This window comes from Bos taurus, chromosome 5 (genome assembly GCF_002263795.3).
Source record: "Bos taurus isolate L1 Dominette 01449 registration number 42190680 breed Hereford chromosome 5, ARS-UCD2.0, whole genome shotgun sequence".
NCBI lineage: Eukaryota > Metazoa > Chordata > Mammalia > Artiodactyla > Bovidae > Bos > Bos taurus.
In genome coordinates this window covers 100,818,929-100,842,857 of record NC_037332.1, presented here as the reverse complement: position 1 = coordinate 100,842,857, position 23,929 = coordinate 100,818,929, and the positions used below count along the sequence as shown (strand labels likewise).

The 23,929-nt window shown below is 38.4% G+C and overlaps 1 protein-coding gene across 1 annotated transcript in view; it reads right to left on the bottom strand.

Annotated features, from left to right (window-relative positions):
* The window catches only part of A2M (alpha-2-macroglobulin), a 72,411-nt gene extending 48,682 nt beyond the window's left edge, over positions 1 to 23,729 (bottom strand). Inside the window, exon 1 of the mRNA XM_005207056.4 lies at positions 23,434 to 23,729. Within this exon, the coding sequence (XP_005207113.1) occupies positions 23,434 to 23,519 (86 nt within the window). The 5' untranslated portion in view covers positions 23,520 to 23,729. The remainder of the gene's footprint in view (positions 1 to 23,433) is intronic.
* Between the last annotated feature and the right edge of the window lie 200 nt (positions 23,730 to 23,929).

Sequence of the window (23,929 nt, the reverse complement as noted above, 5' to 3'; positions counted from 1 at the left end):
GCAGCTAATCGGCTTTTCAATCCCTTCTCTCTCTTGCTCCCTCCTTCTGCTTCCTCATAGTGCCTTTTAAGGCTTTCCTCTCATCTCTTGCATGAATAGCTGGCAGGGGAAGCTATAATTTAAGCAACACTGGAAGGCTCAAAATAGATATTTCACTACAAGTCCGTCTCCTGCAAGTCCTCCATCAGATATGTCTACCTCAGATATTGAAGCAGTTTCAGAATTTAGTTGTCGTCTATGGAAATGACAATGGATTAAAAGAATACCTTTTTGTCTGGAGGATATTGCTGGATTGCAGATAAAGAGCTAGGTTCTGGAAGAATGATAACAGAAATATTTCCCTGTATTAAGGAAGTGAAAAGACGAAAGGAGAAGTAGCAGGACCTCAAAAACAAGTTTGATTTACTCTGCCCAAGAAAGACTTTAATTGCCTTTACCATCTACTTACGTGAACATGAACACATTTTGTTCCTGCCTTCTAAATATGCAACTCCCCTCCAGTCTATATTATCCTTCCATCCATCCATCCATCCATCCATCCACTCATTCATTCATTGATCCAATTGATTGATTGTTTTGTAAGTTTTATTGAGCCCAATTGGTCTAGGATCATACAAAATCATGGAGATGGAATGGTCAAATATGTAGAAACAGATTGCACATTCTTGAGGGTATGAAAGCAGACAAATAAGCAATAAAAAAAACAGTAGCCAGACATTATTATTGGAGAAGTTCAGGTGCTCTGGGAGCACAGGATTGGGGCACACAATTTAAACTTGGGTCTTGGAAAGGAAATCAAAGGGAAAGAAAAAAGCAAATTAAGCACCCACCCACACTTGTGGGTGGTGGCTAGCCAGGGGAAAGAGGAGGTGCAAAGTGCATTCGAAGCACATAAGGAATGACATAAACAAAGACACAGGAGGTGATAACCATCATGACACATTCATGATAAACATCATGACAGTAAAATGAAAAATTTTTGGAATGGAGAAAATGCTTGTCCACTTAGAAAAGTGGTGAAGTAAGCTTGCTTCAAATAAAAAAGAAACTTGCTGGCAGTACTAGGGTACTTGGGGGGTAATCAGTGAAATGACTTCCCCAGATTTATTTCTTGAAAAGATCACACTCACTGAAATTTAAGAGAGTGATGGGAAGGAGACAATCCAGGAAGCAGGGTGGGAGTTGGCACAATTATATGGATGAGAAATGATGGTATTTGAGCTAGGGTTGGGGTTTCCCAAGTGGCTCTAGTGGTAAAGAAACACCTGCCAAGGCAGGAGACATAAGAGATGTGGATGCGATCCCTGGATTGGGAAGATCCCTGGAGAAGGGCATGACAACCCACTCCAGTATTCTTGCCTGGAGAATCCCCACGGACAGAGGAGCCTGGTGGGCTACAGTCCATGGGGTCACAAAAAGCTGGACACAACTGAAGTGACTTATGCATGCATACATGCATTTATAATGATATTGGTTAGAGGTTGACAGATTAATATCATATTTAAGAGCTAAAATTACAGTACACAGTGAACACATGAATGTGGTGGGTAAAGGACAATGTGCCTTCCAATTTTCCTGGCTATTAACTGAATGACTTGTGTTGCTTTTAAGTGATTGAGTGAAACACAGGACACAGGCTGAGAACAGAACGAGAACAGAGGGCTGAGAGTTGGGAAGATAGAGTCTCGTTTTAGAAAGTGCTTGTGCTTTAAGTAATAACATTTGTAGGGAGTTTTACATTAGCTTTTGAACTGTGGTGTTGGAGAAGACGCTTGAGAGTCCCTTGAACAGCAAGGAGATCCAACCAGTCCATCCTATTGGAAATCAGTCCTGAATATCCATTGGAAGGACTGATGCTGAAGCTGAAACTCCAATACTTTGGCCACCTGATGCAAAGAACTGACTCATTTGAAAAGACCCTGATGCTGGGAAAGATTGAAGGCGGGAGGAGAAGGGGACGACAAAAGATGAGATGGTTGGATAGCATCACTGACTTAATGGACATGAGTGTGAGTAAACTCTGGGAGTTGGTGATGGGCAGGGGGGCCTGGTGTGCTGCAGTTCATGGGGTCGCAAAGTGTCAGACACGACTGAGCGACTGAACTGAACTGAACTAATATTAGCATCTAGAACTTAGAGCATTGTTGTCTAGAAGAAATGTAAGGTAAGCCTAAGTAATTTTACATTTCCCATATTGAAAAACAAAAAGCAGCAGATTAAATTAAATTAATTTTATTTTTATACTGATTTTTATCATTTTTATTTTTAAATGAATTTTTATTGGAGTATAGTTGCTTTACAATGTTTTGTTGTATTCTACTGTAGAGCGAAATGAATCAGCCATATATATACATGTATCCCCTTCCTTTTGGACTTTCTTACCATTTAGGTCACTGCAGTGAATTAAGCAGAGTTCCCTGTGCTGTACAGTATGTTCTCATTAGTTATATATTTTTAAATTAATTTAATAATACCATTTATTTACCTCAGTATTGCCCAAATATTATCATTTGATCATTATAAAAATTGTTAATGAGATACTCTAAATTTGTTTTTCATACTAAGTCTTTAAAATCTAAGGTGGATTCTACACTTACAAGAAATAGCAATTTAGAATAGCCACATTCAAATGTTCAACAGCCCGTGAGGCTACTGGTTACCATATTAGACAGCAAGCTTAAAGAAACGTTTTTCAAATTGTGGATCACCATCTAAAATGAATTATAATATCATGATCAGTGAGTCATGACCAAGATTTTTAAAAACGTAATAGAATACAATAAAATAGAAAGCACAGTGTACCAAACAGAATACGTGAAACTATTGAGTTTGGAAATATTTATTTCACTGTTGTGCACTAGAAAATTTGGTCATGTCCTATTACCCCTTCTCTGACTCTACCTTTATTACTCAAACATCTGAGTTCTTGCTGGGCATAAACTACCTCACTGAAAACTTTTATTTCCTAGTCTTCTCCTTGGAGGCTGGGTATGGTATACGGCTAAATTCTGGCAACTGGAGTGTAAGTGCAAGTTCGGTATGCAACTTTCAATTCATGACTTCGAAGGGTTAGGTTCTGTCCTTCCCTTTTCTCCCTTACTACTGTCTGGAACGTGGACACGTTGATGATAGTCAGATCTTTCATTGCAGGTAATAAGATGGAAGCCATGTGTCAAGGGAGGCAGAACAAAAAACAAGACATCGACTGAGCCTCTGAGTCATCCAAAGGCCATTTTAGCTGGCACTTTCATGTAAGAGAAAAACATTTTCTCTTATTTAAAGGCCTTTGTGTTTTGAGATATCTTTGTTCAAGCTAAAACTTGTATCTTAACTCATATAATTTCTCTTTTTTCATTACAATCTCTATCATCTCTAAGTGTCCTGAGTCACAGTGTAAAAGTTACATTGTGAAATGTGATTTCATTGTTACCTTGCAAACTGCCTAATGAAAATATACAAAATTTCTTATTGTAGGTTAGAGTTAAAGCAATCTGAACACCACCAGTTAATGGAGATCTGGCCTATTTATTACAGATTAATAATTTATCAATTTATAGGGAGACTTGATGCCATGGAAATAGATAATATGGGATGAAAATAGAAAAGAGTCCACAACAGACCTCCGAGAAACACTAGTATCTAGGCGATGGACATCTAAGTGGAACTGGAAAGGCCAGAGAGAAAGAGAAACATGGGAGAGAGTGGGATTTCTGAGCCCAAAGAAGAGACATTTTAAGAAAATAGTTGAGAAGGTTTTTACTAGTCAGAGTGATTGGGGTTTTATAATGAAATATCAAGGCTTGTGATTGGGCTTCCCTGGTGGCTCAGATGGTAAAGAATCTGCCCGCAACGTGGGAGACCTGGGTTTGATCCCTGGGTCAGGAAGATCCCCTGGAGAAGGAAATGGCAACCCACTCCAGTATTCTTGCCTGGAGAATCCCACGGACAGAGGAGCCTGGAGGGCTACAGCCCTGGGGTCTCAAAGAGTCAAACACAGTGAGTGACTAACACTTTCATTTTCTCTCGTGAAATGACTCTGTGCTATTACACACATATGCGCACACACACACGTTCTTTATTCACCAAAGGAAAAGAAACCCTGCAATATATTCCCTATCGAGTCTCATATTCAAAAACAAACTACATAGAGTTAAAGACAAAAATATAAAGCACAAATATTTAAATTAGGAAAAACATGTAAGAGAATAATTTTACCATTTGGGGGGTACAAAAAGACTTCTTAATCAGAAAATAAAATCCCAAGACAAAGTAAAGTATAAGCAGCAGAGTTCCTACAAGTAACAATGATACAATACATCACTAGTAATCATACATTTGGAAAAGAAAAAAAGATATGCAATGCTGTCTATCAGACTGGGAAATTCTTTTAAAGGCGTGGGAAAAATGCAGTCTTGGGCACTGCTGGTAGAAGATAATTGGCAAAGTCATTTTAAAAAGGTAATATGACAGGATGTATAAAAGCTTTAAATGTGTACACTCCTTGACATAGCAAATTTACAGTACAAGTTAATCATACAAAACAATAAAGTAACTGAAAAAAAAATCAAGTAACTGAATTTTAAAAAAATGAGCAAAAGGTAAGCATGTACAGTTGACTGTTAAGAGTAGGTTGAGAGGTCTTGGCACTGTTGAAGATCATTTTATCATATACATGAGGAGTTTCTTTCTGGGCTCTCTATTCTCTTCCATTGATCTATTTGTCCATCTTTATGCCAGTACCACTGTATTTTGGTTACTTCAACTTTGTAATGTTTTGAAAATAAGAAGTGAGAACCCTCCAGCTTTATTCTTTTTCAGAATTGTTTGGCCATTCAGGGTCCTTCAAGATTCCACATGAATTTTAGTGTGGGTTTTCTTTCAAAAGTATGATTTTACTATACCATACATTTTCCCCTTAAAGTATACATGGTATTGAAGATACTTTTCATGTCAGCATAAGGATGTATATTAAAAGAGATATATTCTCTTGAATAATTACCTTATATGTACATGCTGTAATTAATCAATACCATAAAGATAACTAATCAGTTTTTTGTTTTCTAGATGTTGCATCAATGAACATGCTTGTCTTGGCAAAGTAGTCCATATGGTAAATTGTTCGAAGTAGAAATATTGGATCAAAAGGGCAGGCTGGGATGGTTTCACAAGGGGAAGGATTTTGTTACTGTTGTATCCCCAGTGCTTAGAACAGGGTCTGGTGTGTATGAGGTGCTAAATAAATAGGAAACAAACAGTAAACCCAACAAGCAAACAAATAAGCAAATAGATAAGATAACTCTTGACCTATGTGTCAAAAATTGAGAAGATATTTGCCAAACTATGATAGACAATGCTCATTGGCTTAACTACTCACACAGCGTCTTTCTCCCTAACCATCTTCAAACTATGGGTAGCTGTTTGATCTAGTCTGGCCAGTGACATATAAATGGAAAACTTCTGGGTGGGGCTTGTAGAAAACTTTTGGTTTCTTAACAAAAAGAAAAAGTTTCAGAAGACACAGCAATGAACGTTTTTATTTATTCTTTCTGCATGCAAATTGAATGTAACACTTAAAGTTTCAATGACCGTCTTGAGTTGACAAAGCAACGAACAGGATGATCAAGGTCTGCGTGCTAAGCAGGTCCAAACGATAGAAAGGGCCTTGGTCTCTGTCAGTATTATTGGGTAATTGTGTCAACCTTGGAATGTCAACCTATGGACTTCTTCCCTATTTGTTCAGCAATTGCTAGTTGCTTTTCTGTTATTTATTGCCAGAGAAATCCCTAGCTGATTCACAGACAGGTGCAAAATGCATTTTAAAAATATAGAGAAAATTAGAACTTAAAGTAACATTGCAACAGTGGGGAGAGGATGAAAAATGTGGATTTTAAGTGTATTGGACATGACAATTACTAGTTTAATATTGATGAACGTACGAAAAGAAAAGTTACAGTACTCCTTTTTTACCTTGTTTGATGCAATATTGATATAAAGGACACAATTATTTAATATATTACTTAAAGAAAAAGCTCTTCCAATTAAATTATGTAAAATATGTCATGATATGAAAAGATGTGTATGTTACAATCACTGAATGCCAGAAATAGCTAATAATTGTAGGTACTATATGTTAGGCATTGTGTTAAGTACTTCATTTCATTTATTTTGCTCAAAAATGTATAAACTAGTTATGGACTTTTCCATTTTGGAGATGATAAATAGAGAATGACTCTAGGTTTCTCACTGGGGCTCTCGTGGGTGATCTTGCTAATAAGAGACAGGAAATTGTCAGGTAGAATCTCAGGTGTGTTTGTTGGCTTTGAGGCTTTCTTGTGAAATTCAGGGAAGCTGTTCAGTAGGGAGTTGGGGGTAAATTTCAGAAGTGAAGGAAAAAAAAAAGAGATTGATTAATTGGCTCCTTCGTCTGTTCAGTTAATATTTAAGCCTACTATGAACCAGGCTCTGTATTAAGTACTGGGGATATTGTGAAGCAAAGCAGTCAAGTGGAGAAGATGGATATTATTTAGTCAGTCCACATATATTCTAATGCATATTTTGTACCAGACACTGTCCTGTGGTTAACAAAAACCATATGTTTCTGCCATTGGGGAGTTTACATTCCTTTGCATCGAAATTAAGAAGGTGACTGGTGAAACACATGTGACCATGCCAACAGATCCACTTTAAATTCACGACTGCAGACTTGGGTGCAAACACAGTCTCCATGCAGTGCAGCTGCCTTGCTCAAGTGATTTTATTTCCTCACTCTCCCAGTCATCGTTTCTATAAACAATGCCCTTTCTCTCTTTTCTCTCTACTGATGACATAGCTTCTTATTTCACTGAAAGAATAGAAATGATCACAAGTATAATTCTGATCATCTGTCTCCAATTCTGAAATGGCCAGCTCGTCTGCATCTGCACCCATGGACTCTGCATTCTCTTGTGTTGCACCAGATAAACTTGTGTGCATCTAAATGCAAACCACCATTAAAAAAAATTTTTTTTTTCTTAGTGTAACTTACTTTTTTCACATACTCAAAAACTTTTTTTACTAAATTGATTTACCTCTCTCTGTGCTGTGCTTAATCACTCAGTCGTGTTTAACTCTTTGCAACCCCATGGACTGTGGCCTGCTAGGCTCTTCTCTCTGTGGGATTCTCCAGGTAAGAATACTGGAGTGGGTTGCCATGCCCTCCTCCAGGGGATCTTCCCAACCCAGGGATCGAACCCATGTCTCCCATATTGCAGGCGGATTCTTTACTGTCTGAGCTACCAGGGAAGCCCTTGGCTCTCTCTACTATACCATAAAAATCTCTCCTCTCAACCTCATTATTCTCATCAGCATATAAATATATATTTCACCTGTGAAAAAAACAAAATCTTTGACTATACATATCCTTCTACCAATCCTCCTTCCCCCACTATTTTTTGGTTCCTTTTCCCACAAATCTCCTATCAATATTTGTCCAAACTTACTACTTCCACTTCTTCTTCTCTCATTATTTCATTAACCCACTCCTAAGGCTTTATCTCCATCTGTCAGTTACCAGCGATCTCCATGTTGCCAATTTCAGTGGTTAATTCTCAGTTCTCATTTTATTATGTCTTTCAGAAGCAACTGACTTAGCTGCTCACTCTGTTCTTGAAATTCTTCTGGAAGTCATTTCTTACTTGAATTTCAACGCCCTGCCCTTATTTGATTCTGTCAATCATTTTCAGAATCCTTTATTATTTGTTTTCCTGACACTTAAACATTGCCGTGTCTCAAAGTCCAGTCTTCTAACTTAATCTCTTTTCAAGTCATATTGTCTCTAAAGAGTCGCTTTTTGTCCTAGGGTTTTAAATGCTGTATTTAGAGAGTATTTAAACTCTCATTCTCAAACAATTTCTCATTGCAAAGCATCTATCCCTGATTGCTCCCTTCTGATTGAAAATTGTATTTATAACTGCTTCCTCTGACTCTCTACTGAAGTCTTACCGGCACCTCAAATTCAACACAGGATTAAGCATCTGATTCCTCTTCCCTTCCTGGGACTTTTCCTCTAAGTGGTATCTCCATTAAACCGATTGCTTGGGCCAAAAATCTGTGGATTCATCCTTGGTTTCTTTTTTTCTGCTATTTCCAATGTTAAGTTTAACAACAATCAGAATATATCTTTAGTATGCTGATGTCATTTCATCTACCACCGTCTAGTCTAGACCACCACCATCCTTTGTCAGTCCCATGCAAGACTAGTTTAACTTGTCTTCTTGATTCTCCCACTGTTCTCTGACAATTCACTGTCTCACACAAAAGTAAAAATAGATCCTTTAAAAGAAAAATCTATTTATGTCACCCCCTGGGAAACTCCTCTGACAGCTCCGCATGATCCTGAAAATAAATAAATCCAGATTTTTTACCAAAGCCTAGAAGATGTCCAGGACTTGGTGATTCCCTCCCATGTTCTGATCTCATTTTTATGGCTTCACCCATCCTGTTCACTCTGCTGAAGTCATGCTGGTCTCTTTCCTGTTCCTGGAATACACAAAGTCTTTTTGCTTCAGGGCCATGTACTCCCTGTTTGCTCTTCTTGGGGCACTTGAAATATACATATGGCTTTCTCTTCTAATTCATTTCTCTGTTCCACCTCACAAAGGCCTTTCTTGACCATTCTACCAGAATAGCAATCCTCCACATATTGTCCTCTGTTTCCTTATGCTGCTTTTTATTGTTCCTAGCGTATTTCATTCGGAGAAGGCAATGGCACCCCACTCCAGTACTCTTGCCTGGAAAATCCCACGGGCAGAGGAGCCTGGAAGGCTTTAGTCTATGGGATCGTGAAGAGTCGGACACGACTGAGCGACTTCACTTTCATTTTTCACTTTCATGCACTGGAGAACGAAATGGCAACCCACTCCAGTGTTCTTGCCTGGAGAATCCCAGGGACGGGGGAGCCTGCTGGGCTGCCGTCTATGGGGTCGCACAGAGTCGGACACGACTGAAGTGACTTAGCAGTAGCAGCAGTAACAGCATATTTCATTACACACATATATGTGATCATATGACATTACATAAAAATATAAATGACCCCTGGTGGCTCAGATGATAGAGAATCTGCCTGCAATGCAGGAAACTCAGGTTTGATCCCTGGGTTGGGACGATCCCCTGGAGAAGAGAATGGCAACCCATTCCAGTATTCTTGCCTGGAGAATCCCATGGAGAGCATGGACAGAAGAGCCTGGTGAGCTACAGTCTATGGGGTTGCAAACAGTTGGACACAACTGAGCAACTAACACAGAGTGTACATATGACAAAATATATTACATGTAACCATATGATGCTATGTATATGTACATACAATTTTTACAGTATATATACATATTAATGCCCAGAACAGTGCCCATTTGTTCATATTAGGTGCTCAATAAATAACTGTTGAAAGAACAAATGACTAAAATTAATATGTAAAAGAATACTATGTTGGCAAATATTGGCCTTTATTTTCAGTTTTTCAAAAGTGATTCCAGTGTTCATAAAGTTGTCTTTTGCAGTACTGTTATTTACAAAATTGATAAGCATTCCTTTTAAAAAATTATTTTTATTTATTTATTATTTTTTGTTGTGCTGGGTGTTGGTTGCAGTGCAAAGGCTCTTTGCTGCTGGGAGGGTTTTCTCTAGTGGGGAGTTGGGGCTGCTCTCTAGTTGCAGCTCACGGGCTTAGTTGCTCCATGACATGTGGAATCTTCCTGGATCAGGGATCAAACCCATGTCTCCTGCATTGGCAGATGGATTCTCAACCACTGGACCACCAGGCAAGTCCCTGATAAGCACTCCTTTTGTGACAGAACATGAAGAGCTGAAAAGGCTAAATATTAAAGACTTAATGTGTTCTCAGTTCAGTTCAGTTGCTCAGTTGTGTCTGACTCTTGCAACCCCATGAATCGCAGCACGCCAGGCCTCCATGTCCATCACCAGCTCCTGGAGTTCACCCAAACTCATGTCCATTGAATCAGTGATGCCATCCAGCCATCTCATCCTCCGTCGTCCCCTTCTCCTCCTGCCCCCAATCCCTCCTAGCATCAGAGTCTTTTCCAATGAGTCAACTCTTTGCATGAGGTGGCCAAAGTACTGGAGTTTCAGCTTTAGCATCATTCCTTCCAAAGAAATCCCAGGGCTGATCTCCTTCAGAATGGACTGGTTGGATCTCCTCGCAGTCCAAGGGACTCTGAAGAGTCTTCCCCAACACCACAGTTCAAAAGCATCAGTTCTTTGGCACTCAGCTTTCTTAACAGTCCAACTCTCACATCCATACATGACTACTGGAAAAACCATAGCCTTGACTAGACGGACCTTTGTTGGCAAAGTAATGTCTCTGCTTTTGAATATGCTATTTAGGTTGGTCATAACTTTCCTTCCAAGGAGTAAGCATTTTTTAATTTCATGGCTGCAGTCACCATCTGCAGTGATTTTGGAGCCCCCCAAAACAAAGTCTGACACTGTTTCCAATGTTTCCCCATCTATTTGCCATGAAGTGATGGGACCAGATGCCATGATCTTAGTTTTCTGAATATTGAGCTTTAAGCCAACTTTTTCACTCTCCTCTTTCACTTTCATCAAGAGGCTTTTTAGTTCCTCTTCACTTTCTGCCATAAGGATGGTGTCATCTGCATATCTGAGGTTATTGATATTCCTCCTGGCAATCTTGATTCCAGCTTGCGCTTCTTCCAGCCCAGTGTTTCTCATGATGTATTCTGCATATAAGTTAAATAAGCAGGGTGACAATAAACAGCCTTGACGTAACCCTTTTCCTATTTGGAAACAGTCTGTTGTTCCATGTCCAGTTCTAACCGTGGCTTCCTGACCTGCATATAGGTTTCTCAAGAGGCAGGTCATTTTCCAAGTTAAAATGTATTTATTAACATTCTAGTATAGTAATTTGACAGTGAATTAAGCTATGAATTTACTCACAACTGTGTAACTCACATTTCTCTATTTTTAAAAATGTATTTATTTATTTATTTGGCTGTGCTGTTAGCTGTGACACGTGGGATTCAGTTCTGTAACCTGGGATTGAGACCAGACCCCCTGCATTGGGAGTCGTAGCCACTGGGCCACCAGGGAAGTCCCTCTCTATTTTTTTAAAGGCACTTTCTACCCTCCTCTGCCTTTGTCAGTGGTGTTGCCCAGTGCCATCACTGTCACTGCTCTTGTTGCATCCAGGATTGTGGGTACCTTGCTGCTCCAGTGTCACCGGCAGCACCACCTGGGGCACCAGGATGACAGGTGCCTATGCCTCGTCCAAGGCCTCCTGGGGCATAGGCTCTGGTGCTGTGTGCTGTGTGTGTGGGGAATCCAGAATCATGAGTGTCTCTACCATGACCGGAGTTGTTGGGTCATGGATGCTGCCACTGTGTGTGTCAAAGGTGGAGTTACAGGTACCTCTGTGGCTGGAGGGAGAGGATCTCAGGCCCTGCTGCCATGCTGTTCAGTTCCCTGTGGCCATGGGCGCATCTGCACCCAGAAGGTCAGTGTCATGTGCACTTCTCCTGATGCTACCAGCTTGTGTGGGGCTGTGGGCTCAGCCATCAAGTCTGGTGATCCAGAATGGCAGGCACGGCTTCCAGTGTTCTCCTGGCTTTGCCTCCTCTATGTGCCCCAGCCCACCCACCTTTAACGTACAGATGTGTGAAATCCTCTGATGTCCTGGTGTATTGGATGGAGGCACCTTTGCTGAGTTGCAGATGTTTTCCTGGTGGTAGACTGAAGGGGAGCGATAAAGAGAGCATCTCAACCACCATGATGCTGATGTCACACCAAAAAGATTATTCTTGCAGTGGTGGGAGACAATGGTGCTTCAGATTAGGATTTAGAAGGAGATAGGGAGAGCATATTTAGCTAAGTGATGATAATGCCATTGCCAAGACAGTTCATACGTGAGGAGAGGAAAAGTGAGGAGGCGGCAAGAGTTTGACGTGGTTGTAAGACATCCAGGTAGAGGTATCCAGAAGGCATGTACATCTTCAGATGGGATATCCCAGGGTGGTGCTGTGTTCTTATTATAACCCTGTCAGGTAGCACATGGTTAAGTTTCTTTCATTTGGGGCAATGTTAAATCCAATCACTTGATTAAGGTGTTATGTGCCATACTTCTTGTCTGTGAGTTTATGTTTTGCCTTGTAACTAATATTTTATGGGGATACTATCAGACTGTATAAACGTCCTGCTGTGTGCTTAGTCGCTCAGTCATGTCCGACTCTTTGCCACCTACCTACCTACTTCTCAGGGACAGAGAAGCCTGGCAGGCTATAGTCCATTGGGTCACCAATAGTTGGACACAATTGAGCAACTAACACACACATACCTACTTCTCATCAAAATTTCAATGTGTTTGTTTCTGCCAGAAGAGTCATGTTTTCCTCTTTTGCATAATGGGTTATAATCTATTATTTCATTGTTTATTTTGATGCTCAAATAGTCTCAGATTTGGCGAGTAAAAATCCATTTAAGCTGACTCCTGGGTCCTATTGGCATGTCCTCAATTAATCTTGGGCAACTACTTATCTTCTGACCCAAGATATTTCAAGCTCATCTTATAATTTTCCTTTACTATGTTTTTTTTTTTTTCTTTTAGCGAATGGCATTAGAAATCAAGAATTGGGATGTAGGTATGCCCTTTATTTTTAGGGTGTCCCTACTCCTAGACTTTCTTAGCAAAAGAGCTATGGAGTTATGCATGTTTAAACATACATACACATGTAGATAAATTGATACATACTCTGTTAGGCTTCTGATGCCCCACACGTAGACTAACCCTCCATAAGGACACCCACCTCATCTTGCTCCAACTCTAATATCACAGGAGTGATATTTATTCTTTCTCAATCCGTGTAATTTTAATTTCCTTTTATTGTCTTATTGCATTAGCCAGAACTTCTAATATGCTATTGAGCCAGGCTACTTTCTTTGTGAACATTCTTTTCATCCTTTTAGGAGCTGTACACCGTACTATCTACTATCTTAACTCTCTTCAACTCAGTGTGACATGTCTTACCTATCTCTATCTACTGGTGTTGGGCTGACTTATTCAGAAAACAATGGAAGAGGTAGAGACATGATTTTCACTGGCCAATCCAATACTTCTTTAGTGGTTTGCTACATTTTTCAAATTTACTTTAGGAACCAGTGCTGCTTATAAAATAAACACAATTAAGGAAAAATAAACAGACAAGTCTAGACAGATAAATAGGATTATCTTGCTAAAATGCTATTTATTCTGTGAGGATAAATTCCTTCAGGGGTTGCTTAATTAGTATTATATCTAGTTAAAATAAATAGATAGGTCTGTTTGTAGCTTGTCTTCTCATTTTCTTGACAGAGTCTTTCACAGAGCAGATTTTTAATCATAATGAAGTTTAGCTTATCAATTATTTTTTTCATGGATAATGCCTTTGCTTTGTTATCAAAAAAGGTCGTCAATATAACTAATGTCACCTAGATTTTCTTCTGTGTTGTCTTCTAGGGTTTTGAAGTTTTGTATTTTACATTTAGGTCTATGATACATTTTGAGTTAATTTTCTTTGAAAAGTGTGTAGATTCCTTCATTTTCTTTTTTTTTTTGCATGTGGATGTCCAGTTGTTCTAGCATCATATGTGTTTATTTTGTTAAGTTTATACCTAATTATTTCATTTTGGTGGGGTTGTTAATGTAAATGGTATTGTGCTTTTAAATTCTAAATTTTATTTGTTCATTTCTGGTGTATAGGAAAGCAATTGACTTTTTATATTAACTTTGTATCCTGCAACCTTCTTATTACTGCTGTATGTAGTGATCTGAAAGAAATAACAACAACAACAAAAAAAACTCCCATGACTAATATCACAGGAGTGATATTTATTCTTTCTCAATCTGTGTAATTTTAATTTCCTTTTATTGTCTTATTGCATTAGTTAGAACTTCTAATATGATATTGGAAAAAAGTGATAAGAGGGAATATACTTCCTTTGTTTCTCTTAGTGGGAAAATTTTAGTTTTGCACCAGTAAGTGTGATATAAGTTGTAAGTTTCTAGTAAATTTTTTTTTTTTTTTTATCATGTTGAGGAAGTTCTCCTCTGTTTCTGTTTTGCTGAGTGGTTTTGTTTTTTAGGGCTTCCCTGATAGCTCAGTTGGTAAAGAATCTGCCTGCAATGCAGGAGACCCTGGTTTGATTCCTGGGTCAGGAAGATCTGGAGAAGGGATAGACTACCCACTCCAGTATTCTTGGGCTTCCCTTGTGTCTCAGCTGGTAAAGACTCTGCCTGCAATGAGGGAGACATGGGTTCAATCCTTAGGTTGGGAAGATCCCCTGGAGAAGGGAAAGGCTGCCCATTCCAGTATTCTAGTCTAGAGAATTCCATGGATAGTCCATGGGGTTGCAAAGAGTTGGACACAACTGAGCGACTTTCACTTTTGTTTTTTTTATCACGAATGGGTGTTGGATTTTATTAACTGCTTTTTTCTGTATCTACTGATACCATGTAATCTCAATTTCTTCTTTAGCCTATTGATGTAATGGGTTACACTAATTGATTTTCAAATATTTAACCAGATTTGCATAACTGTGATAAATTCCACTTGGTTATTGTGTATAATTCTTTTATACACTGTTGGATATGATCTACTATTTTTTTTTTAAAGATTTTTGCACTTATGCCCATGAGAAATATTGTTCTGTAGTTTTATTTTATTGTATTGCCTTGGTACAGTTTTAGTATTATGTTAATCCTGGGCTTATAAATTGAGTTAGAAAATATTTCCTTGTCTATCTTTTGAAAGAGACTGAAGATAATTGGGATAACTCTTTCCTTAGATGTTTGATAAATTCACCAGTGAACCTATCTGGGCCTGATGGTTTCTGTTTTGCAAGGTTATTAATTATTGATTCAATATCTTCAATAGATATAGGTCAGTTTGAATTGTCTATTTCTCCTTGTAGGAGTTTTGGGAAAAGTGGCCTTTCAAGAAGTTAGTCCATTTCATTTAGATTATTAAATTTGTGGGCAATGCATTGTTCATAGCATTCCTTTGTTATCCTTTTACTGTCCTTATAATCTAGCAATTCCATTCCTGAGTGTTTATCTATTGAAAACAAAACCACTAATTTGAAAAGATATATGCTCCCCTATGTTCATTGCAGTATTATATACAATAGCCAAGATATGGAAGCAACCCAAGTGTCCATTGACAGGTGATTGGATAAAGAAAATGTGACATACAAATACAAAGGAATATTACTCAGCCACATTAAAGAATGAAATATTACTATTTACAACAACATGGATGTACCTGGAGGATATTATGCTAAGTGGAATGTGTCAAACAGAGAAAGACAAATGCCATATAATTTCACTTACATGTGGAATTTAAAAAAAGAGAGAAGTGAACAAACATAAGAAAACTGAAACAAATTCATTGATACAGAGAGCAAACAAGTGGTTGCTAGGGGAGGGGAGTAGGGGGAATTAGTGAAGCAAGTGTGGGAGATTAAGAGGCACAAACTTCTAGTGAGAAAAGAAATGAGTCTTGTGGATGAAATGTACAACATTTATGGGGAATATAGTCAATAATATTGTAATATTTTTTTATGGTGACAGATGGCAAGTAGACTTATTGTGGTGATCATTTTGTATAGAAATATCAAATCACCGTGTTGTGTGTCTGGAACCAACATAGCATTGTAGGTCAATTGCACTTCAATCACAAAAAGAAATATAACATTGCTTTACTTGCTTTGTGTGTTTATGCTAAGTTGCTTCAGTTGTGTTTGACCCTTTGCTACCGTGCAGATCCTAGCCCACCAGGCTTCTCTGTCTGGGATTCTCCTGGCAAGAATACTGGAGTGGGTTGCCGTGCCCTCCTCCAGGGGATTTTCCTGACCCAGGGATCGAACCTGTGTCTCTTAAGTCTCCTACGTTGGCAGGCAGGCTCTTTACCACTAGTGCCATTTGGGAATTGAATTAAATCTGACTCTGCTTTCATTCTTCTAAAATTCTTAATGAGACTTAATCTTCATTTTTATTAGAGCCTTCCCCACACTGGGGTTTGTCAAACAGAATATTTGGGAAGCTGCTTTTGTCTTTGCATGAAACTGGTTACTCCTCATATGACCACGCCATTGTCCAGCCCTTCAGCCATTTTGAAGCCTGGCTACTTGGCTGCTTCTATGCTCTATCTGGACGCGGGAATATTTCCTGAGACTGAGAGCTCTGTGGTCCAGAATGTGCCTCACACAGCTACTTAGCTCAGAGGTCCTGTCTATTACCCTGAGTGCAATGATGGAGGTGACCCAGTGCCCACTCCCCTGGGTCCCATGAGCTCCACTCACGTCCTGGTTTTGATTTCTTTCTGCCAGTGGGGCTTCTCTCTCTCTCTTTTATAAAAAAAAAGAAAGATTTTGATTTTGTATTGGGATATAGCCGATTAACAATGCTGTGATAGTTTCAGGTGAACAGCAAAGGGACTCAGTCACACATATACATGTATCCATTCTCCTGCAAACTCCCTTCCCATCCTGGCTGCAGTGGGGCTTCGCTTTAACGTCTCTGCAAAAGACTTCTTTTTCTTCTTCCTCAGGAGCACCTCGAGTGATTTGCCCAAGTGCCAGGGCTTTTGCATAGTATCTTTAAGCAACCTCTGCTTCTAAGCTTGAAAATTCTTAAGGAGAAAGGCCACAAGGACGTGGCTACACTTGGAAATAGGGAAGGGGAAAAAAAAAAAAAACCATAGGATAAGAATCAGCACAGATTACAATCTTTTCAAATCCTTTTCAGTCGTGAAACCAAAATAGTCTTTAACATTTTCGTAAATTATTCTTCCACATTAAGAAGGGAAAAATGCTGGGAAAACAGAGGTATTTTGCTTACTTTGGGAAAAGAAATGTGAACTTGTATAGTTTCAGTTAAGATTTGTCCATGTAACTGTTTGGGGGGAAAAAGAAAAAAAAAAAGATAAAGGAAAGGGGAAAAGCAGGCTGATCTTGTTATTATTTGAGAAATTCCTGTTTTCATATATATAGTTCCATAACCTCGTATTATTGAATAAAAATTAATGTAGAGACTTCTGCTGATCTGTGTGATTTTCTTGTACAATAGTTAAAATGACCCTTCTTCCAATTTCTTCTTCGGTTCTTGTTTGGAAGTGCTGTTACTGTCCCACACACATATCTTTCCTGCTTCTGCAAGCAAACATATGGTTCTGGAAATCTGGAATTTTAATCCCAGGATTCAATAAAGAGCACTAGTATTGAAACCTAACTGTTCCGCCCCACCACCCCCGCCCCCACCACCTGGGGAGTAGTGATATGTTGGGAGAATGTGACTATCTTTGCTTCCTGTTTCTACCATTTCTACCATTCCTTATGAAAAAATACATGAGCAATCTTTCACCTTATGAGAAAGGGATCAAAATGCGTAGTAATAAGTGGTATTAAACACATCATTTGAGGAAAAAGACCAGAACACAGCTTCTTCTCTCTTTGGAAAATATGAAGACGAAATTTAAAAAGTGGTCTGGATTAGGGAGAGAATTCTTAGACTTCTAACTGCCCTGCCCTCCTACCCTGTCTCTTGTCGGCCTATGTATTCTCTATGATTGAGAAATCCCTTGTTTCAAACAAAATTCTTTCTTACATTCTAATTCAGATCTTTTGGATCATTTTCAGAGATTTCTTTCACGTTTCCCATTGTGAAATTCTGTGTCTTGTGATTATGGTCTACAATAAGGCTAAGTAGAACAGTTTCTCATGCTGCTGCTGGCTTTTTCTCTGCAACAGTTTAGAAAAAAAAATGAGATGTATAGAAACATCTCTGAGATGTTTAAAATACCATGCAAATATAAAATTATATCAATATTTTATTTTCCTACCAAAAAAGAAAGAGAAAGAGAAGACCTCACATAAAAATAAAAAATGAATGGACAAAATTCCTTCACAAGTATATTGTGTAGGTTAAGAATTCTCTGACCAAAAGGCCTGCAATGGAAACAAAACTGAGTTTCTGAATCAAGTGAAACTTCTCTCCTTTCCTTTGCTTAATGGGTCATTTAAAGGATGCTGAAAACAGAGATGGGCTTCCCCCGTGGCTCAGCGGTAAAAAAATCCACCTGCAATGTAGGAGCCACAGGAGACTCGGGTTCGATCCCTGGGTCAGGAAGATCCCCTGGAGGAGGGCATGGCAAACCACTCCAGTATTCTTGCCTGAAGAATCCCATGGACAGAGGAGCCTGGTGGGCTACAGTCCAAAGGATCGCAAAGAGTCAGACACAACTGAAGTGATTTAGCACGCATGCACGAAAATAGAAACCCACAGTAGGGCTGAAAAGGAGACACAACCAGCTCAGGTTGATAGATGATTCTTGCAAATTAAATGCAATTAACGAGGAATTATACATACATAAGGATGAAACAGCAGGGGGTGTGGCAGCCCAGAACACTGAGATGTAGACAGTGAAGCCATTATTTTGAAGGGAAATAGATTCTAATCATGGTTTTCTCTTTCTGGTGCCCAGCTCCCATTCTGAAGCTATCCAGGAGCCCACCAACAGTTGCCTCTTTAGAAGAAAATATCTCTTATCTAAAAAATCCCAATGGATTTAGGAGATCTGTGTCAGGAACTTGGGTCAAAGGGCAAAACTTCAAATAAAACATGCTCTAAGTACTCTTATCACTTAGGAAATTCCAAGGGGATTTTTAGGAGTGCTATGCTGGGAACCAGGGGTAGACAGATAGACACATAGGCAGACAGACACACATATATAAAATGTCACCTATCTTAATGGGGTTTTTTTAATGTGGATTTTAGAATCAGCATCTCTGATCCTAATGGTTTTTGAGCTAAGATTACATAAAATGTAAATAAATTTAGGAAGTATTGACATTTGACATTTTCATGATGCTGACTTTTAACCTATCCAAAAATATAGGATGCTTTATTAAATAACATTTGTTCAAGTCCTTTTTTTGTGTTCTTCATTACTATTTAAATATTTTTCTTATATATATTTTAAACATTTCTTTCACATTTATTCCTGGGTATCATGAGAAAAATCAAACCCAAAATAAAAATCAAAGTACAGAATCAATGGACTTTGGGATAAAAATAAAGTCAAAGTTTTGACTGTAGCATCCAACATTAAGGTTCAGAACTAAATAAAGTTATGCCTAGCAGTTACTTTTGAATAGAAAAAAAATGATTTCTGAGAAATTTAAGGGTATTCCTCTCTGACTGTATTTGCTAGACAACAGGAATTCTAATAATCTAGTTCATAGGAGCCTTGTAGGTGACCTAAGGAAGAGATGTGCCTTTTGGAGAGGTTTGTGGGTATTGGTTTTGTCTCATGGAATAAATCTCATTAAAACTAATATGTAACCATGACATTTAAAAGAATTGTACTAACAGAAGCACTTCCAGATGGGACTTCAAAGGACAGAGATGGTTCAAAGGGAAAAGGAGATTTCAGAGCCCTCAAACATCTACAGACTAGAAGAAGACTGAGAGCATATCTCAGCTGAAAACATATGCCTTTTCTCATGGGAAATAAAGGATGAATTAGAGTGTAGAGTGGATTCCAGAGTCACAGAGAACCACTCTGAGGAAGCAAGACAACCCTAATCAGAGAACTGGTGACAACTGCCTGGTCAGATTTCAGAGTGCTATGGACCATGAACTGGAGTGGCCTCCCGTGCTCCACCTTTTTGAATAGAAGTATGTGTCACAGTTGTCCTGGGATTGTCCCCAGAGTGGTGGTAGATAACTAACATTTCTGTTTAGTTCACAGAAGCAGCATGAGAAACTGTTCTACTTAGCCTTATTGTAGACCATAATCACAAGTGTAGTGAGAACTACACTAAAGGAACTGAAATTGAGCAGATGACCCCCAAGGAGTCTCATCTATAGCTGGACCTAATTTAGATGCTGGATTTCAAGCCTGAGGCTGATGTCATCATATGACAAGACATCAAGTGTTGGAGGGGAACATGGATGAGTTTTTTTTTTTTTAACATGGAAGCAAGATGCAAATCAGTGGGGGGCTTATGGAAGATTATGAAAGCTTAGTGGTTAGAGATTGTTCCTTAATAAACCATGCCTTTCAGTATTCTCAGGCTTATGTGGTTCCCTCTCCTTGCCCTATGCCTTGCTTTTGAAAAAGGGTAGTGACGGAAGTGGTACTATGTGACTTCCAAAGCTAGGCACAAGAAGCTCTTCAGGTTCTGCCCCATTCCCTAGAATGCTTATTAATACATGGGACACAGTCTCCTGGAATCCCACTCCAAGTCCTGAGCCATTTGGAGAGGACATGTGCCAACACTCTGGGCAGCATTTCTAGATGAGCCACCAGGTGATGGCCAGCACGAACTGCATGCCATCTGAGGAGCCATCTTGGATACCCAGTCCAGTTGAATCTTCAGAGGACCAAAGCCCTAGCCAACATCTGACTTCAACTGCAAGAGAGAACCAAAGCAAATAATGCCCTGTTGGGTGAACCTGGTCAAACCGTAAAACCATGAGAGAAAAATGATAAAGTATTGTTTTAATTCATTACACTCTAGGTAGATAACTGGAACACATAGCAACACAGCACACATACCCACACACACACATGACTTGTAGCAGAGACTGGCTAGTGTTGCACTGAGTTTCTTTCCTTTTCCTCCTGAATACACAGAAAGACTGTCTCATCATGCAACTGAGTTCTGGCTAATGGAGCATAAGTAAATGTCATGTATGTCATATCCAGGTTTGCTGTATTAAAACTTCCTGTGGGCACCTTTATATCACTGTTTGATGGATAAGTATTTGGAAGTGACACACATGAAAATGACAAAGTTAGGTTATTGTGCTTTGTCACTGAGTTTTAGGGTTTATTGTTTTAGCAGCTAATGTAAAATCAACTAAATACACAGCTGTAACAAATTGGCAGTCCATACATGAGATTGATATTTAATTTTCTTTTTTGTGTGATTCTTATGATATTAAACTTAAAATAATTTATATAGGTATTCTTTTTCTGCTCTCTAAATATTGTTTTTAGGATTGGGATTATCATTTCCTTGAAAGTATGATGAAATTTTTCTGTAAAATATTGTTATGCTGTCTTTTGTAAGTGAAGGATTATTTTTTACTCCTAATTCACTTTCATTTCTGGTTTATTCAATTTTTCAAAATATTCTGTCCTCACTTTTGATAATTTGTATAATTTTTGTTCTTCTCAGTTCAGTTCAGTTCAGTCGCTCAGTCGTGTCCGACTCTTTGTGACCCCATGAATTGCAGCGCGCCAGGCCTCCCTGTCCATCACCAACTCCTGGAGTTCACCCAAACTCATGTCCATCGAGTCAGTGATGCCATCCAGCCATCTTATCCTCTGTCGTCCCCTTCTCCTCCTGCCCTCAATCCCTCCCAGCATCAGAGTCTTTTCCAATGAGTCAACTGTTCACATGAGGTGGCCAAAGTACTGGAGTTTCAGCTTTACCCTCATTCCTTCCAAAGAAATCCCAGGGCTGATCTCCTTCAGAATGGACTCGTTGGATCTCCTTGCAGTCCAAGGGACTCTAAACATTATATTTTTCATTGAGGCTTTCAAAATTTACCATTTATATGTTTTATTAATCTTTAGAATACAGACTTTTGTTTTCTTGATTCTGTCATTTTGTTGACTTTCATTTTATTAACTTCTGTTCTTCACAATTCGCTGTCAACACTCTTTATATATTGCTTTCCCCCCCATTTTTCTAGCTCATTTCATTCATATAACAACCTTTCTTGATTTTTTAATTCATATAATGTTTAGGTTTTATAAAATGTACTTCCATGTGTACTAGATATTTAAACAAATAAATCAGGTATTTTGACATAAAATGTTTTAATTCTTGTTCAGTTCTAAATGTTTTGTAACTTTCATTGTTACTTCCTTTTAATTTTAAAGTTTTTATGATGGAGCATTTCAAACATACATAAAATTAAACAAAATAATAAATGAATCCAAATATATACACAATATTATTATTTTTATAATATGTTTTTAATAGGCTTTTATCCTGCTCTCCTGACATAGGTTCCACTCAGAAAAATAGTAGTCTTTAAAAGTAGTGGTAGTAGTAATAGTTTTTAAAAGCATCATTTGAACAGAAATGCTAAAGTTACCCTCAAAAATAATCCTAATGATTGGCTACCAGTCACCCATGACCACATTGAAAATCTTTCTGGTTTATAATTTATCTGCAAGGCATCTTTTATATGTAAAGTGAGAAATCACCAATCCCGTGTAAATTTTAATGGGGAATATTTTTTGTAAATATATAAAACTCTCCATGTATATATGTACACATATTCTTTATCTGTTTATCTAACTGTTCTAAATATACTAAAAGTCTATATCCACAATATTGTATTAATATAATGAACCACTAGACTCTCAATACCCAGTTCTAACATCCAAGGACATCTACGTGAACTCTTGCCTTAGCTATACCGTATCCACATTCCATCTACATTCACCTCCTAACCACCTCACCTTTCCCATTATCATTTTGAAGCAAAACTCCAAAATATTTCAACATATATTTCCAGAAGGAAAGGATTATTTTTAAACTAAAACATGCTACATTATGGTACCTAAACATTTAACAAAATTTTTTAATATCATCCGTATTTAAATATTCAGCCAGTGCAAATTTATAATTCTTTATTAAAATGTCATGTTTTTTTATTGGAGTAAATTGCTCTACAGTGTTGCATTAGTTTTTGTTGTACAACAACATGGATCAGCCAAATGTGTACATATAACCCCTCCTTCTTGAGCCTCCCTCCCACGCCCCCATCCCACCCCTCCAGGTCATCACAGATGTCATTATGTTTTAAAAGATGTCTTTGAAATCATTATCAAAATTAGGCCTATACATTGTGATTAATTGATTGATATGCCTTTTAAATCTTTCTAATTTTATAGGTGGTCTCTGCTTCTGATTCTGAGACAATTTATTTGTTGGAGAAATCAAATTGTCAGTTTTCCATGGTATGAATTGTGAAAATTATATACCTGTGATATAATTTAACACGTTCCTTACCTTCTGTGTACATATAATCTGCAATATGAGTTTAATTACTCCCAACTGTACATTTTAAATATTTTTATACTCCATACCTTTCACCTGAAAGAATGATTCTGTGAGGGTGGGGTCTGAGGTTTGTCATGCTTCCTAATGACTACTTATTGTGTTTATGACTATTATTGACCCCATGAAAAACATGACTTCAAGAATATAGAATAAGTGAAATAAAAAATATAATACTTTCTTATAATTTTAAGGTATCTTAAGGAATGAAAGGGTAGCAATAACTAGGAAAGGCAAAGCAAAGATATAAGGGAGAGACTGAAATAAAAAAACATTATTGAGGAAGAGATGTTGGGTGAGACTTACGGTTCCACAGAATCTGAGGCGCTGGTAGCAAACCGAATGACGAGAAGTAGCAGGAGACATGAGTGAAGAAGTCTGCCTTCCCCCATAGTGAGGGACAAACCGCAGGCACCGTGTCGTGCCCAGCTCCTGCCCTCAGCCTGGTCCTTGAGACCTTTCAAATTTAGCAGACTTTATATGCTATTTGCAGACAAGCTCCACCTAGTGCCTCCAAATGGAGTTCATGGTTGGACACAGATTTCCCGAAAGGGTTGATGCTCTCAGCGATTGCTTCATTAGTCTCAAGGCTAAACTCTGTCTGACAGGCTCTGAGTCATTTCCAGACAATAAAAATTTATGTTCCAGGGAGAATTAACCTTCTTTAACTTTGACAGCAAAGCTCCGGAGGAGGAACTTTCAACCCATCCTTCTTCAACTCCTTCAAAATTCTTGCAAGTAGGTGTCAAAGAAAGCTACCTTTGAAGGTCAAGGGATGTGTCATTATGCCAGTAACTCATTC